General features: G+C 38.5%; 1 protein-coding gene across 4 annotated transcripts in view; it reads right to left on the bottom strand.

Annotated features, from left to right (window-relative positions):
- The window catches only part of NVL (nuclear VCP like), an 81,324-nt gene that overhangs the window by 48,166 nt on the left and 17,876 nt on the right, over positions 1 to 15,282 (bottom strand). For all 4 annotated transcript variants that reach the window (XR_014293524.1, XM_082615461.1, XM_082615460.1 and 1 more), the window contains 5 exons: positions 13,484 to 13,601; positions 8,040 to 8,184; positions 3,371 to 3,620; positions 1,439 to 1,657; positions 516 to 620 (listed from right to left, as the gene is read on the bottom strand). Coding sequence is in view for 3 of the 4 variants with exons in the window: in XM_082615461.1 (XP_082471587.1) it covers positions 516 to 620; positions 1,439 to 1,657; positions 3,371 to 3,620; positions 8,040 to 8,184; positions 13,484 to 13,601 (837 nt within the window). In the remaining variant the exon portion in view is untranslated. The remainder of the gene's footprint in view (positions 1 to 515; positions 621 to 1,438; positions 1,658 to 3,370; positions 3,621 to 8,039; positions 8,185 to 13,483; positions 13,602 to 15,282) is intronic.

The following is a 15,282-nucleotide window of genomic DNA, read 5'->3' as shown; positions in this document are numbered from 1 at the left end:
TCTGGAAAGACTAACAACAAAATGAAACAGTGGTTGCTAGTAGGCAATAGTGAGAGGATTATAAGTAACGCTTTTCCCTTTTGCTTATCTACATTTTCTATTGCAAAAAACTAATTTTTCAAAGTAACATTTGTAATAAGGAACGTAGAGGAAAATACTTAACTTATAAATAATAACTATATCAAAGCAGGAAACAAGGTCAGCTACAAACTACAACTATGCAATAATGTTCATTAAAAACTTAGAATATAATACACAGAAAACATGAAAATTTCTGTGTTAAAATCGATGGGGTTATGGTAGATTTAAAATTTTCTTTTCCAAATTTTCAATGATATACCTTGTGTAATTAAAGTAAAAGTGGGAAACTTTCCTGAAGAAAATTGTCAGTCTTTCCAAAATGAAATTCTAATAGAAAATATGCAAAAATATCTCACTGTAACATTTAAAGTTAAATTCATGTTATCCTAACTGATAGTAAGAAATAAAATAAATGCAGCTGAATTATTCCATACCTTTGCCAGCAGAGTTTTCCCACAGCCAGGGGGACCAGCAAGGAGGACTCCAGCTGGAGTCACCAACCCAAGAGCTTTGAACTGATCTGGGTTACGTACTGGTGCCTGGAAAAAACAATCCCAACATCAATCTGTTACAAATGTCCACCTTCTACTACTGCATATTCAAATAATCTCTAGATGCCTATTTTCAACACTGATTGTGAGGCCTGAAGATAAGAACAGTGCCGGGCACAGAGTGCTTACCTCTGTTTCAAGCATGAGGTAAGTGGTGATAAATTTAAAATCCCTGCTCTTGAAAAATTCATACTTAAATGTAAGTTCTGAAAACATTTTAGATACAGTATTTCAACATTTTAAACTCAATTTTTAGAAAATGTATCTTGATTTCTAGGTTATAAAGATTTTAAGCAATGGCCCCCTTTAAGAAATCAGAAGCAGCGGTACTCTATGTAATCAAAAGCAAGAGATACCTGTTCACTATCATCTCCACGTATTTTCTCTTTCAGTAGTTACACACCTCTAAATGGATCATACATCATTAATGAACCATGAGATGATCAGGGAAGTGGAAAAGAGTAAATGAAAATCCAAAGTTTCACGGGCATTAAAACTGCTTTGACCCTTATGAGCGTGATCAAGTTCAGAAAGTATTTCTCAAATAATTTATTCTCGGTTAAAACCTAAAATGTTTTCTTTTCTTTTCTTCTTTAAACTCACTGCCATAGAATTCAAGCACAACCAAAAGAAAAAATCTAAAGCAGATCTCAGAAGAATGAAAAACCATCATTGGGGGCTTAATAATAATACAACAGATAAAATAAAACATACAGGTAAGCCAATTTAGACATACAACCTAGTACACACGCATGATCGTTTACCCATCACACACGCCAACAACAGTTAGCGGCAGATATACCTACCAATATTGCCATGGTGAGCTCCTCTCTAATGTCTTCCAGGGCACCAATATCTGCCCATGTCACATTAGGGACAGTGACAAAGCCTTCCCTTTTAGCAGAGGGTTGGACAGAGGATAGAGCAACAATGAAATCATTCAACTCAAGGCACAGCCCTTGCAGCTGCTCCTCTGAGAGGGGATCTCGGTTCCTCAGCAACCCCAAGAGCCTTTGCAATTCATCCTGAAAGGGAACAAATGAGGGGTAAAAAATGAAAAGCCACAAAGTTTGTTGAAAACGTTATTGTTTGTACTTTAAAAAATTATTACTGCAATATTTCTGTAAACTACACGAACTTCTATGCATTATAATAATTTTCTCCATTGACATAGGTCATTTATTTTGCTCCAAATGGCTCATTTGATTTAGTCAAGCAAAGATACATTGACCATCATCAAATATAGAAGAATGATTTTTATTTACTCTACTAGGGCTAGCTATATAGCAAACGTAAGCAGTTGGCAAATATTCATTTCAACAGTCATGTTATTTCCATTCTTCATTTACAAATATTCATGAAACAGCTGAATTTTGATGAAATTAAAACAAAGTTACTCTGGTGGCAGTTTAATTTCATAATATGGCTCCTTGATAGTTTATCAACTAAACAGAAAGCAGGCAATTTTCCTAGTACGAATGAATCTTGAACTTCAAAGGCAGATTTCTTGCTTTGCGAGGAATATGAAAGAACAGGTGTAGAAAGTAACTCTGAATAATTCAACTTATAAAAGCCTAATTTATATGCAATATTATAAAAGGAATGAATTTACTATTATTTTTAACAGATATCATTGTGGTTCCAAATGAGTACGGAACAAACAAATGATTTGAAAACAAAAGACCTGGATCTAAGTTTCTGCTCTGGAAAGTAGAGGCCGTGTGGCCTCGGGCAAGTCACAATCTCTTAAGCTTCGTTTCTTTGATTATGAAATGGGAAACGTAATGATATTTACTTAACAAAGTTATATGGAGCAAGTTATGTAATATGTAAAAGCGCCCTGTGCCAGCTATAAAATGCTATATAAATGTTATACTGAGTTTTCATGACTCACAAAACTCAAACTTTTAACAGATCTTGGATAATAAATGTCCCTCTCACATTCTCAGCACTGTCCTCCAGCACCGTTTGCAGCTAGGGACGAGGATATGGTTGCATCAGCAGACTATCTTAGTATATCAAACCAAAAGGGGACCTGGAAACATAACAAAATGCCAGCGTTCTCATAAGAGCTGGAAAACATTTTCTGTAAAGAATCAGAGTAAACACCAAAGGCGTCATGGGCCGTGCGGTCTCTGCTGTATGGACGTCCATGCGCATTCTGCTGTGAAGTGTGAGAGTCGAAAAAGACTCCGTGTCAATAAAGGAGCATGGGGACCTCCCTGGTGGCACAGTGGTTAAGACTCAGCACTTCAATGCAGGGGGCCCGGGTTGGATCCTGGTCAGGGAACTAGATCCCACATGCCTGCCACAATTAAGAGTTCGCATGCCACAACTGAGGAGCCCGCGAGCCGCAACTAAGACCTGGCACAACCAAAAAGAAAAAAAAAAGGATTAAAAAATAAAATAAAAAATAAAGGAGCATGGCTGTGCTCCAATATAACTTTAATTTACAAAAACAGGCAGTGAGCAGGTGGGTCATAGTTTGCCAACACCTGCTGTAGATTTCATAATCATTATTGTAAAAGGAATTTATTCAGAATCAACTGAAAAAAGTAAAACAACTTGTACTTTTGAAATTATAGACACTCTGGGTAAAACTGATAATTACTCTAAAGATACAATGCCAATGAAACAGAAAATCATAAACCTCAACTATATTGACGCTTGCCTGCTTGTAAGATAACACACAGTAAAGATGTTTAAGTGACAGTTTAAGGTACCCGTAGAGAAAGCACCTGTGTTTCAGAAGTGGGTTCAGTTCCGATCCTTTCTTCCTGGCCTCCTTCAGAGGGCAAACCTTCAACCTCAGGAGTCTTCTGCGGCTGCTCCTGCAGCTTCATTAAGACCCTGTTGACCGCACACATGGCTGCCTCTCGGCAGAGTGCCATCAGGTCAGCACCAACGAAGCCCGGCGTTAGGTGTGCTAAGTGACGATAATGAAAAGTTTCGGGAAGTCGTAGTTTTCTGCACAAAGTTTGAAGTATTCTGTAGAAAAGACAAGGAAAAGAAATTCAGATTCCTAACCTACTAGTAAAAACAAGTCACGGAATATATTTATTTGAAGCCTTTCCTCTCTGTCAATGGTATCATAACAGGTCATAAGATCAAACAGCTCACTCATTCAGCAAATGCTAAACTGCTATAATATATCCCACCTTATTCCAATAGGGTTAATGTATACACATATCTGCTTTTTTGGAAACTGTTAAATTCTGTGAAGAATAAAAAATTGGTTTTTAAAAAATATTCTGCCTTTAAGAATTTTACAATATTACAGAGGAAATAAGACAAATGATTTATGAGGATATAAGGTAAATTCTACTTTTAGAGTAGTTTAAATGGACATCTGCCAGCAATAAAAAAGTCTCTAAACTCAAAATCAACCATTAATTTTATTCATCATGAAAAGTTATGCTGATACAAACTTTAATATCCAATTTTATATTAGGACAGTTATTTCTCCAACTTCATCTTTATTTACTGCTCATCCTTTGTACTGTATGTGTGAAAAATTTTGCTCAACTGAACTGGCAACATGGTATGTGTCAATGAAATATGGACTCTGGATAATTATTATTATTAAAGGAATATCTTAAACAATTTCTGGTAAGATTTACTGAATAAAACTTAAAAGCAGTAAAGATATTCAGGACAAAAGGTCTGATGCCAGGGACTTCCCTGGTGGTCCAGTGGTTAAGAATCCATCTTGCAATGCAGAGGACGCCAGTTCGATCCCTGGTCAGGGAACTAAGATCCCACATGCCGTGGGGCAACTAAGCCCGTGAGCCACAACTACTGAGCCCATGCACCACAACTAGAGAGCCCGCATGCCGCAACTACATAGCCCACGCACCACAACCAGAGAGAAGCCTATGCGCCACAGCTAAAGAGAAGCCCGCACGCTGCAATGAAAGATCCCACATGCCACAATTAAGACCCAAGGCAGCCAAAAAAAAAAAAAAAAAAAAAAAACAGGTCTGACGCCAGACCACTTGAGTCTGAATGCCAGCTCTGCCACTCTCTGTTATTTCATTTTTGTGCTCGTTTTTCCATTTGTTAAATACATATTACAGTAGCACTTAATAGCAGGGATGTTAAGTGAATACGTGCAAAGCTCCTAGAACAGTGACTGAGCCACAATAAGTGCCCAATAAATGTTCGTTATTATTTACATATTGTGATATTATAAATTAACTTGGACAAGAAAATATATTTTGAAATTTCCAAATTTGTAGGAGACTAATATTTTCAAGTGTCAAGTTACTGGAGAATAAGTTACTATACAAATGTCACTTGGGATCATGTAAGTGAATAGAATAGAAGCAGATAAACATTTCTGACAAATGAAAAATAATTCACTTTGATACTGTAAACAATAGGGGGGCTTCCCTGGTGGCGCAGTGGTTGAGAATCTGCCTGCTAATGCAGAGGACACGGGTTCGAGCTCTGGTCTGGGAAGATCCCACATGCCGTGGAGCAACTAGGCCCGTGAGCCACAACTACTGAGCCTGCGCGTCTGGAGCCTGTGCTCCACAACAAGAGAGGCCGCGATAGTGAGAGGCCCGCGTACCGCGATGAAGAGTGGCCCCCGCTTGCCCCAACTAGAGAAAGCCCTTGCACAGAAACGAAGACCCAACACAGCAAAATAAATAAGTTAATTAATAAACTTCTACCCCCAACATCTTCTTTAAAAAAAAAACAAAAAAATAATAGGAGTCAAGAAGAAGTCCCATTATAGAACTACTTCCTAAAGATACAGATCTGGGGCTTCCCTGGTGCCGCAGTGGTTGAGAGTCCGCCTGCCGATGCAGAGGACATGGGTTCCTGCCTTGGTCCGGGAAGATCCCACATGCCGCGGAGCGGCTGGGCCCGTGAGCCATGGCCGCTGAGCCTGCACGTCCGGAGGCTGTGCTCCGCAACGGGAGAGGCCACAACAGTGAGAGGCCCGCGTACCACAAAAAAAAAAAAGATACAGATCTGATTTGCTGCTATGCATAAGAATACTAAGAAATTTAGAATATTAAGAAAACTAGCTAAGATAAAATAAATATCATCCTTTTTTCAGTTACAGTCTACTCTTGAAAAAATGTAATTTTGGTCATCATACTATGGAAACTCCCAGGAGGAGAAAATAACCATTAAGAGATTTCCAGTTTCAACACGGTTGAGTAAAAGTGTTTCAGTAATATATCCTCCCCACCCCACCTCCAAAACAAAAACAAACAAACAAAACAAGAACAAACAGGAACACACACTCCAAGGTCAAAGAACCCAGGAACTTATCTGTACTCTACTCCCTCCCCTCAAACCCCCCCCACCCTACCCTGGAAGTGCGGCAAAGAATTTGCAACAAGAGGATCAGTCTTTATCTCCGTGAGGTCGTTAAAAAGCTATCAACACTTGTCTTAAGCTATAGGTTTCAGTATGGCTCTATAATAAAGACAGGTATCTACACTGATATGAGATATTGAAGGAAACAGATATTTGTGGAGGGGGCGGTGCTGATATATGCATATTTTACTACCAAAGAAGAGAAAGGCCACCCAACATGGGTCTCTCCGTGTCAGCTCTAGCTGGTACCCTAAGAACTACAAATCCCTATGAAGATTCAAGTATTAGGAATTTCCAGAATAAAAACTCAGGTTTAATAATATATTTGACTGTAAATGGGATGAGTTTTAACTAATTTTTAAAAAATAAACCTTTTATAAAGTTTTATATTTATAGAATTAGTGCAAAGATAGTTCAGAGAACTCTGTACACCTCATACACCTCTCCTGTTGTTAAGGAAAATTTTCAGGATTACTGGCCCAATATTTTGTAGAATGTCCTTCATCTGGGATTGGTCTGATATTTTTGTCACGATTAGACTAGGGTAAAGCATTTTGGGGAAGAAGACCACAGAGGTAAAGTGTCATTCTCATCATATCGTTATCAAGGATACATACTGTCAACACGACTTACTGTTGTAGATGTGAACCTTGACTACCAGGTTTGAGACAGTGTTTGAAAGGGTTTTCACTTTGAAGTTACTCTTCCCTCCCTTTCCATACTACACTCTCTGGAAGTAAGACACTTTTGCCTGGCTCACATTTAAGAAATAGGAAGCTATACTCCACCTCCTTAAGGGCAATGCAACCACATAAATTATTTGAAACTCTTTTGCAGTGGTATATACATATACTATATGCTCAATACATGTTTGATGAATAAATACAAACAACTTAAATACTAAATAATATTATTTTGCTATGGGTATAAACATGTTAGTAAAGAAACCTGAATGGTTGAGTAACTAAAGATTACATATGTGAGAATGCAATGAGCATACCTATAGATGACACTGAATACAATAGCTGAAGAAGAAAATGCCAATGAATCAAAAGCTGAAGTCACATTAATCACTGGGAAGAAGGTAAGGATGACCTGTTCCTTCAAAATGCTTTCTCCTGTCAAAAGTGTCTTCTGATCACTTTTATGTCCTGCATTCGTGAAGTCTCCTGTCCTTCATCTCTTCCCTTCTCCACTGTCCCCATAACTATCCTTTCACTACATACCGCTTTCTCTAAAAGCCACTGGCGATCGTGTACAGCAATTTAGTGTCATTAATTTAAGCCAAAAGTCATTATAAATACGGTATTTCAGGGCTTCCCTGGTGGCGCAGTGATTAAGAATCCAAGAAGCCACCACAATTAGAAGCCCGCGCATTGTAATGGAGAGTAGCCCCTGCTCACCACAACTAGAAAAAGTCTGCGCGCAGCAACGAAGACACAACTCAGCTAAAAAAAAAAAAAAAAAATACAGTACTTCAGCACATTACTAGATTTTCTTTACTCCACTGCCTGAACAGTGCCTCCCGAGATATTTTTGTTACTGAGATATTGGTGGATGTTTCTTTGCTCTATGGACATTCAACCCCAATTACTAGGAAAGGTTGGTCCTAGAGCAAACAGACAGCTTTCAACTCTGGCTACCATTTAATTATTTGCCAGGGAACCTGTGACCTTAGGCAGATTAGTGCAACAAGTTAAAATACTTGTTAAACTCAGATTTAGCCTGCATGTGGACCAATGAGCACTATTCCATAGCTCTAGACACTCTCCCTAGGCTGATCGGCGACCTAAAAAACACAAGACACTGTTAATAAGACCAGATAAATGAGTATGGGTACAGAAGTCCAATATCACTACTGAAAAAAGCAGCCTGAAACAACTGCCGTATTAATGAGTAAATTGTCTTCTTAAGCATTAATTTAATGTGGGCTTTTTCCTTTCCAAATCAATTTCACTGACACATAAAGAGAGAGAGAAAGAAAAGGCTACATGATATTTCTCACCCCTCATTTTCAAAGCATTCAGTTCAGATGATGTAATGGCATATAAACTTCATTCTCTAAGAGTATACCTTTCCCTGGATGCTTCATCTGGGATACCTAGGCATATCTCTCGGTCGAACCTTCCTGCACGTCTCAAAGCAGGGTCTAAGGAGTCTGGTCGGTTAGTAGCTCCGATGACTAGGATCCGAGCTGTAGCGGCCAGGTTATTCAGATCTAGTAAGAACCAGACACAGGATGAGTGGTGAACAAGACACTTGACATTAAGGAAAATAATGCTTACACAAGTTATTTACGTGGTTAGAGAGAATTACACACTGACAGCAATATATATATGTATATAAAACTAACATTCACTAAATGTCTAGTATGGGAAAGATGTGAGGAAAATACAAACTTTGTCCTCAAGCAGCTCAATCTATTTGAAGCACAGTAAGCATAAACAAAGCACCACAGTGATACGATGGAAGATATTATGAATTCAGACTGAGGAATCAGGGAGAACCTAGGCAGGAGGTAACATTCCAGAAAAGGCTTGAACGGTAAATAGGATATTGATAAGCTGAAACATAGGTTAATGAAATTTTACATGGAAGAAATGGAATGAGCGAAAAGCAGAGATACAAACAGGTGTGGCATGTTAAGACAAGGTGAGTGGTCCAACAGGGAGCCTTGGCAGGACAGAGTAGTATGTATCTCAAAACAGACTCACGGCACTGAGATGGGGGAACACAATATACTCTCCAGTTGCTCTGGCCTAATCCAGATACAGATTTTTATTAATGGACAGAATGCAGGGCCTAAAGTGTATTTTCCACAAGGATTATTTCTCTCAACTGAACTAGGGGTGACTAGCAGAGAGTCTGAGGTTACACCCCCTCACAGGTAACTAAGTCCTCTATCAGCCAAGTCGTGAGGAATTTAGAGTATATTCTCTTGCCAACAGGAAGCCATGAAAGGTTCCTCTGGTAAGATTTGTGTTTTAGAAAGATAACTCTAATAATAATTTTGAATCGAGTAAAGAGGAATAAATGCAAAAAGAGTTTGTTGATATTTGAATACAATAATCAGGTGAGAGATGAGTGAAGGCAGGAACATAGGAGATGAAAACAAAAAGCCCAATTTAAGGTCCAAGTCGTAAATAGAATCAAAAGCACTGAGCAAATGATTCAATGTGAAGGCGGAAGAGAAGGAAGAGACAAAGACAACTCAGTTTGGATGCTGTTAACTTAAATATGGAATACAGGAGGGAGGTCAGACATGCAGAAAGGGCCACAGGGGAAGCCAGTGGAGCTCTGGACACACCGAGTGTGAGGGGACGTGGGACAGTCACCTGCAAGTATCTGACAGGCAGCTGCGAAGATGGGTTGCAAGCCTATCAGAAATGAAGATTAGAAATGTAATTTGAGTTTTTCAATGCACTGAACAGGAGATAGTTGGGAACTGGGGAGGGCAAGAAGAAAAGAAGATCAAGTGTAAAACCTTATGGGATATCTTTCTTTAAGGGATGGAGAAAAGGAGGCAAGTAAGTAAAGGAAAGCAGTAGGGAGTTGTCAGAGAACACAAGGACAGAGAGTGTTACTCAAGCCAAGTGTGATAACAACGACAAGGACAAGGCGATCACGGTATCAAGTGCTCTCAACCACCACCAGTAACACTCACTGGGTGCTCGCCCTGTGCCAGGAACTACTCTAGGTACAAATGCTACCCCCAGATAACAACTGTAAGAGGTGGGGTCAGAGGGGTGAGGGCTAAGGGCAAACCAAAAGATGTGGCCAACGGTGATCATCAACGGGTTTTCTATGACGGTTTCAGTGGAATGGTAGAGGCAGAGAGACAACTATAGGGGTAGGGTTACAGAATAGAACCGAAATAGAAACATATTTAATTGGCAGGGACTATCCTTTGGATAAATTTGGATTGAAAAGAAAAGAGGCATAAGGCATACGTTTGAGCGAGACAAGAAAGCTCTTAAATACTTTTTGAAAACTGAATAAAAGGAATCAGCTAAAAAAGACTCACGCTACAACAGGAGATCCCTGAACAAGCAGAACTACTTTACAGAAAACGAGGTGACACCTCAGAATTGACGTAGCACCACGAGCCACAAACTTGCAGTCACAGGAAGATGTTCCTATGCTGAACCCTCCCTGTACTAATGCTGGTATAGAGCCAAAGCTGTTCCACTGCTGATTCAGGGATGCTTTCAGTCTCACAGCTAAGACAATGACCAAGGGTAGGAGTCTGCTTCCTTTTTCTAGTTCACGTTGCTCAGACACTACAGTCTTGGTGATGTGCTCTGAACATAGCAAGGGTTAATAACAGAATTCAACAAGAACAATCATGGAAATCTGTTAAATCTTCAGTAATGAAAATATCCTTCCACAGGAAGTCAATACTTAGTAACACAAGCGCTGTTTCAAAAGCTAGAAAGATAAAAACCAGACCTTAGCTAGGATTGGCCACCTACTACAAGATAAATCCCATTCTTTTTCTCACTTTTAGAGGGTCCGATCATTTTAAATTGAAGTTACATTAGCCAAAAGTATGAACTTCTGATTATTAAAAAAATGAAGTTTTACTTGTTTTTACACAGCAAAAAACCCAAAAACTAGTTAATGTGTTCCTGGGATAACAGCTCTCATAAATAAAGCATTTGTGGTAGCTCATTAATTGCATATGTATAAATAAACATCTGGATTCTGGCCTATGCTTTGCTAATGACTCACTGTATGCATCTGGCCCTTAGCTCTCTGTGCATCAGTTTCCTCATAAACAAATGATGATATTTTAAGATCCTTTGCAGCTCTTAATAATCAGAATTATGTCTGAGTTTAAGTTTTTAAAATTAGGTGAAATTAGTTTTTTTTAAGTGGTCTCCTTAATTATCTTGTTCATATTAATTTACCTAAAAGTGTTAACTTCTTACAATTTCAGATTTATAAACTCTGATTTAATAATAAGGTTTTACAAAATTCTCAAACTGTAGGGAAAAAAATGCCCACATGGTACAGGCTATTTGGGGAGAGAGAAAGAAACAAGTCCCCGTAAAACCGAGTTCCTCCACTGAGTTTATGATTAACCTCTCTATCCAAAACTTTATTCCCTTTCTTGTCCCACCCCTGTTCCCCTCAGGATTAAGGAGTATCAAAGAAAAGGGAGAACTGAGACCGAGCAGGACTCTGCAGAGCCCTCCTGCGTACAAGCCCCTCTGTGTCCTCTGCTTCTTGTTTGGCCTTTGCAGAGTTCTAAAAAGTGAACTCAAGCAGCTAACAATTACAACAGAGTCACAGGACTCCTAGTTCCTCCAGAAGGGATATATAGATAACAATCTGACACATACCTTTCAGTGGTTCTACAGAAACTAAGACATGCTGACCACAAGCACAGAGCCCCCAGACTGGCTGGTGATTAAAATTCCCGAAACATCACCTTGTTACCTCTCCACCAACCAATCAGAAAAATGCCCAGGAGCTGATCATGTACCCTGCGACCCTCCCCTAATATCGCCTTTAAAAACCTTGCCTGAAAGCATCAGGACTTGGGTCTTTTAAGCATTAGCTGCCTACTCTCCTTGCTTGCTGCCCTGCAAGGAACACTGTTCTTTCCTTCACAACCCAGTGTCAGTCAATTGGCTTTGCTAGGCATTGGGCAACTGGATCCAAGTTCAGTTCAGTAAAAGGATGACTATGTAAGTTGAATTATTTACTGTTTTCCCTATTTTGGTTTGTAAAAGGGAAACTTAAAACACACACAAAGACACACCAAAAATCCCAACTAACAGGGCTTTCAGTAATGTTCTAGTAATAAGTAGTCTGCTTAATTCCTGTACTTGTTCACTTTTCCACATTTTAATATCTCTGAAATCAGAATGCTTATACTATCAATGTGATAAGCGTTATGTCATACTTTGATTGGTGTTTTGCCATTTTCCTTCTCAGAGGTACATAAAAGAATGGTGTACCTTATAACTGATAACAAATTAGCCTCAATAAAATAATGATAATTCAGAACACAGTCCTGGGACTTCCCTGGTGGTGCAGTGGTTAAGAATCCGCCTGCCAGTGCAGGGGACAAGGGTTCGAGCCCTGGTCTGGGAAGATCCCACAGGCCGCGGAGCAAGTAAGCCCGTGCGCCACAACTACTGAGCCTGCGCTCTAGAGCCTGCAAGCCACAACTACTGAGCCCGCGTGCCACAACTACCAAAGCCCACATGCCTAGAACCCGTGCTCCACAACAAGAGAAGCCACTGCAATGAGAAGCCCGCACACTGCAACAAAGAGTAGCCCCCACTCGCCGCAACTAGAGAAAGCCCACATGCAACAATGAAGACCCAACGCAGACAAAAATAAATAAATGAATAAATTAATTAAAAAAAAGAATTGATGCAGATATTTAAAAAAAAAGAATACAGTCCTTAAAACATGGCAAGAGAATTTTACATAAAAATAAAACAGCAGAATAAGCAATCTACAACGTAGCATCCCAAGGAATGCAAAATATTTATTACTTCAAATTTTCTTATGTACATAAAACATGCTATTTCACAGTAGGTAAGATTTAGTTCCAAAAGTTCTACTCGTGCTGAGTTCTTTCCTCCAAATTTGTATCCAAAAACCATTAAACAAAATTGAAAAACAAATTACAGATAGGAAGTAATTGCAGTATATTTAACAAAAGATTTGTTTCCATAATATATTAAAATATAATATTCACTCAAAATTTTTTTTTAATTCAATAGAACAATGGGAAATGGATGAGAAAAGGGACTCTGGAGATAATATGAATAGCCAAAAAAGTATGGAAAGATGATCTACATCAATGGTAATCAGGGAAATGCAAATTACAACAAAGATATCAATTTTCATCCCTCAGACTGGCAAAAATTAAAACAATTCAATGTTGTGAAGGATCTAGAGAAAGAGTGACTCTCGTATAGCGCCGGTAAAGATGTAAATGGCAAAGTCTTTTTGGAAGGCAATTTGCCATTTCCTATAAAAATTTTAAATGTACACTCTTTAACCATTGCTTCGTCTTAGAAAAATACATGTGTATCAAAAAGGACCATTTAAGGATATTCCCTACAACTTGTTGTAAAGCAAAAACCAAAACAACTTGAATATCCATCAAAATGGAAATACTTAAGTACAATATGATAAATTTATCCTAAAGGATACCAAGCAGCAATTAAAAAGAGGAAGATATAAATGCATTAAAATGGCAACATTTCCAAGAAATATTAAGATACAAAGAGCAGGTTACAGAATAGTGTATATGGTGCAATCAGAGTATTGTAAAAAGCAAAACAATGTTACTGTATTTATACATGTGTGTAAATGCATTAAAAATAACTATAAGATATACTCCAAAAATTAATGATGCAATCTTTTATGAAAAGAAAAAGATTTCTGTTTTTACTCTGAGTTTTATGCTACTTGAATGTTTCATATCTTCACATCTTACACTAAAAAAGAAAATTCATTTTCTTAAAATGAATTCATTATTTCAAACTGACCGTCCATGCAGGTTAGGAGCTGGGCTACAATTCTTCGTTCCATATCTTTTGAAGCAACTTCTCTTTTGGGGGTAATAGCATCAATTTCATCAATAAAAAGGATACATGGTGCATTTGACTAGAAATAAGAATATCACAAAAAGACAATCATAAATGTATTCCCTAGACTGCAGCATGGTTAAGTATACACATTTTTTTCAATCTTAAAGTTCAAGGATCATTCACCAAAAGAATAACCCTAAAGAAGGCAGTACACAGTGATTTACTTCTGATTTTTATGACTTAGGAGAAGTGAAAGGATTAAAAGAGAACAGTAAGAGACTACATATAGGATAACACATTTATAGTCTTCTCATCAATCCATGTTCTGTGATGATAAAACTACTGAAATTCTTTTGTAAATTAGGCACATTTGCTATGTTCTGAAATTTAAAAATAGTAAGTTTGTAAATTTTAAACTAGAAAAACTAAGTTCACTACAAACGTTTCATGAATGTTCCTACCAACATAAAAATATCCAAGCTTTTCCCTAGAATCTGCTATAAGAGGAATTTAAGAAGCACCAGAGGCTTTGCTTTTATTTTTTTTATTGTGGTATCATCTTAACCATTTTAAGTGTATGGTTCAGTGGCATTAAATACGTTTACATTGTTTTCATCATCCCCAACTGAAACTAACAGAGGCTTAGTTTGAAGACTACATTGAGTAAGAAAGGAGGGTAAAGTTCCAATACATTCAGTGTGGACAACGATCACCTTCAGTCTTTTTTTAAACATAAACTAGATAGAGTTCAGAGAAAGTAAGATAAGATACAATATAAGCCAACAACTACCTGGAACAGTCAAATTCACAGAGGCAGAAAGTAGCATGGCAGTTGCCAGGGGCTAGGGGCAGGGGAAAATGAAAAGTTAGGGATTACTGGGTACAGAGTCTCAGCTTGGGAAGATGGAAAATTCTGGAGATGGATGGGGGTGATGGTCACATAACAATATGAGTGTGCTTAATGCCACCAAACTGTAAAAATGTTTAAAATGGCACGTTTTATGTTAAATATATTTTGCCACAATAAAAAGCAAATAGAGGGCCTCCCTGGTGGCGCAAGTGGTTGAGAGTCCGCCTGCCGATGCAGGGGATACGGGTTCGTGCCCCGGTCTGGGAGGATCCCATATGCCGCGGAGCGGCTGGGCCCGTGAGCCATGGCCGCTGGGCCTGCGCGTCCGGAGCCTGTGCTCCGCAACGGGGGAGGCCACAACAGTGAGAGGCCCGCATACCGCAAAAAGAAAAAAAAAAAAAAAAAAAAGCAAATAGATTAAGAATCAGTTAAAATGAGAAATTTAAATAAAAAGATGTAGATTTATAATCTAAAGCACAGCTCATCCTTAGTTATTTAGTTAGGAGCGACACTGATTATGCTAAGAGTCAGACTGTCAGCCTGGCTAAGATATCTAAAAAGTGTGTGAACCACTGCATTTTAAAGGGAAAGAAATTTGGCCTGCCACTAGCTGGCTCTCTTTCCAATCCTCTTCATGATAATGTTTGCAAAGGAGAACCTCTGACGGCTCGACACATTACCCAGTTACAAAAGAGTAAAGTTACAGACAGCAAAGGTCTCAGAAAGCAAGGGCAATAGTATTTGTCAGTGTTCTGGAAAACTGAATGAGAAAAAAGGAAAAAAGAATAAATGATGGTCATCAGAATTTAGCCTAAAGCAAGCATAGAGTTCTCAACAAAGAACCATTTGATCTGATTTTACCTTTTTGTTCTCTGATCCACACATACCTTATTGTACTGACTTTCAT

This window comes from Mesoplodon mirus, assembly GCF_964341445.2.
Source record: "Mesoplodon mirus genome assembly, chromosome: 3".
Taxonomy (NCBI): Eukaryota; Metazoa; Chordata; class Mammalia; order Artiodactyla; family Ziphiidae; genus Mesoplodon; species Mesoplodon mirus.
This window is presented reverse-complemented; position numbering and strand designations above follow the sequence as displayed.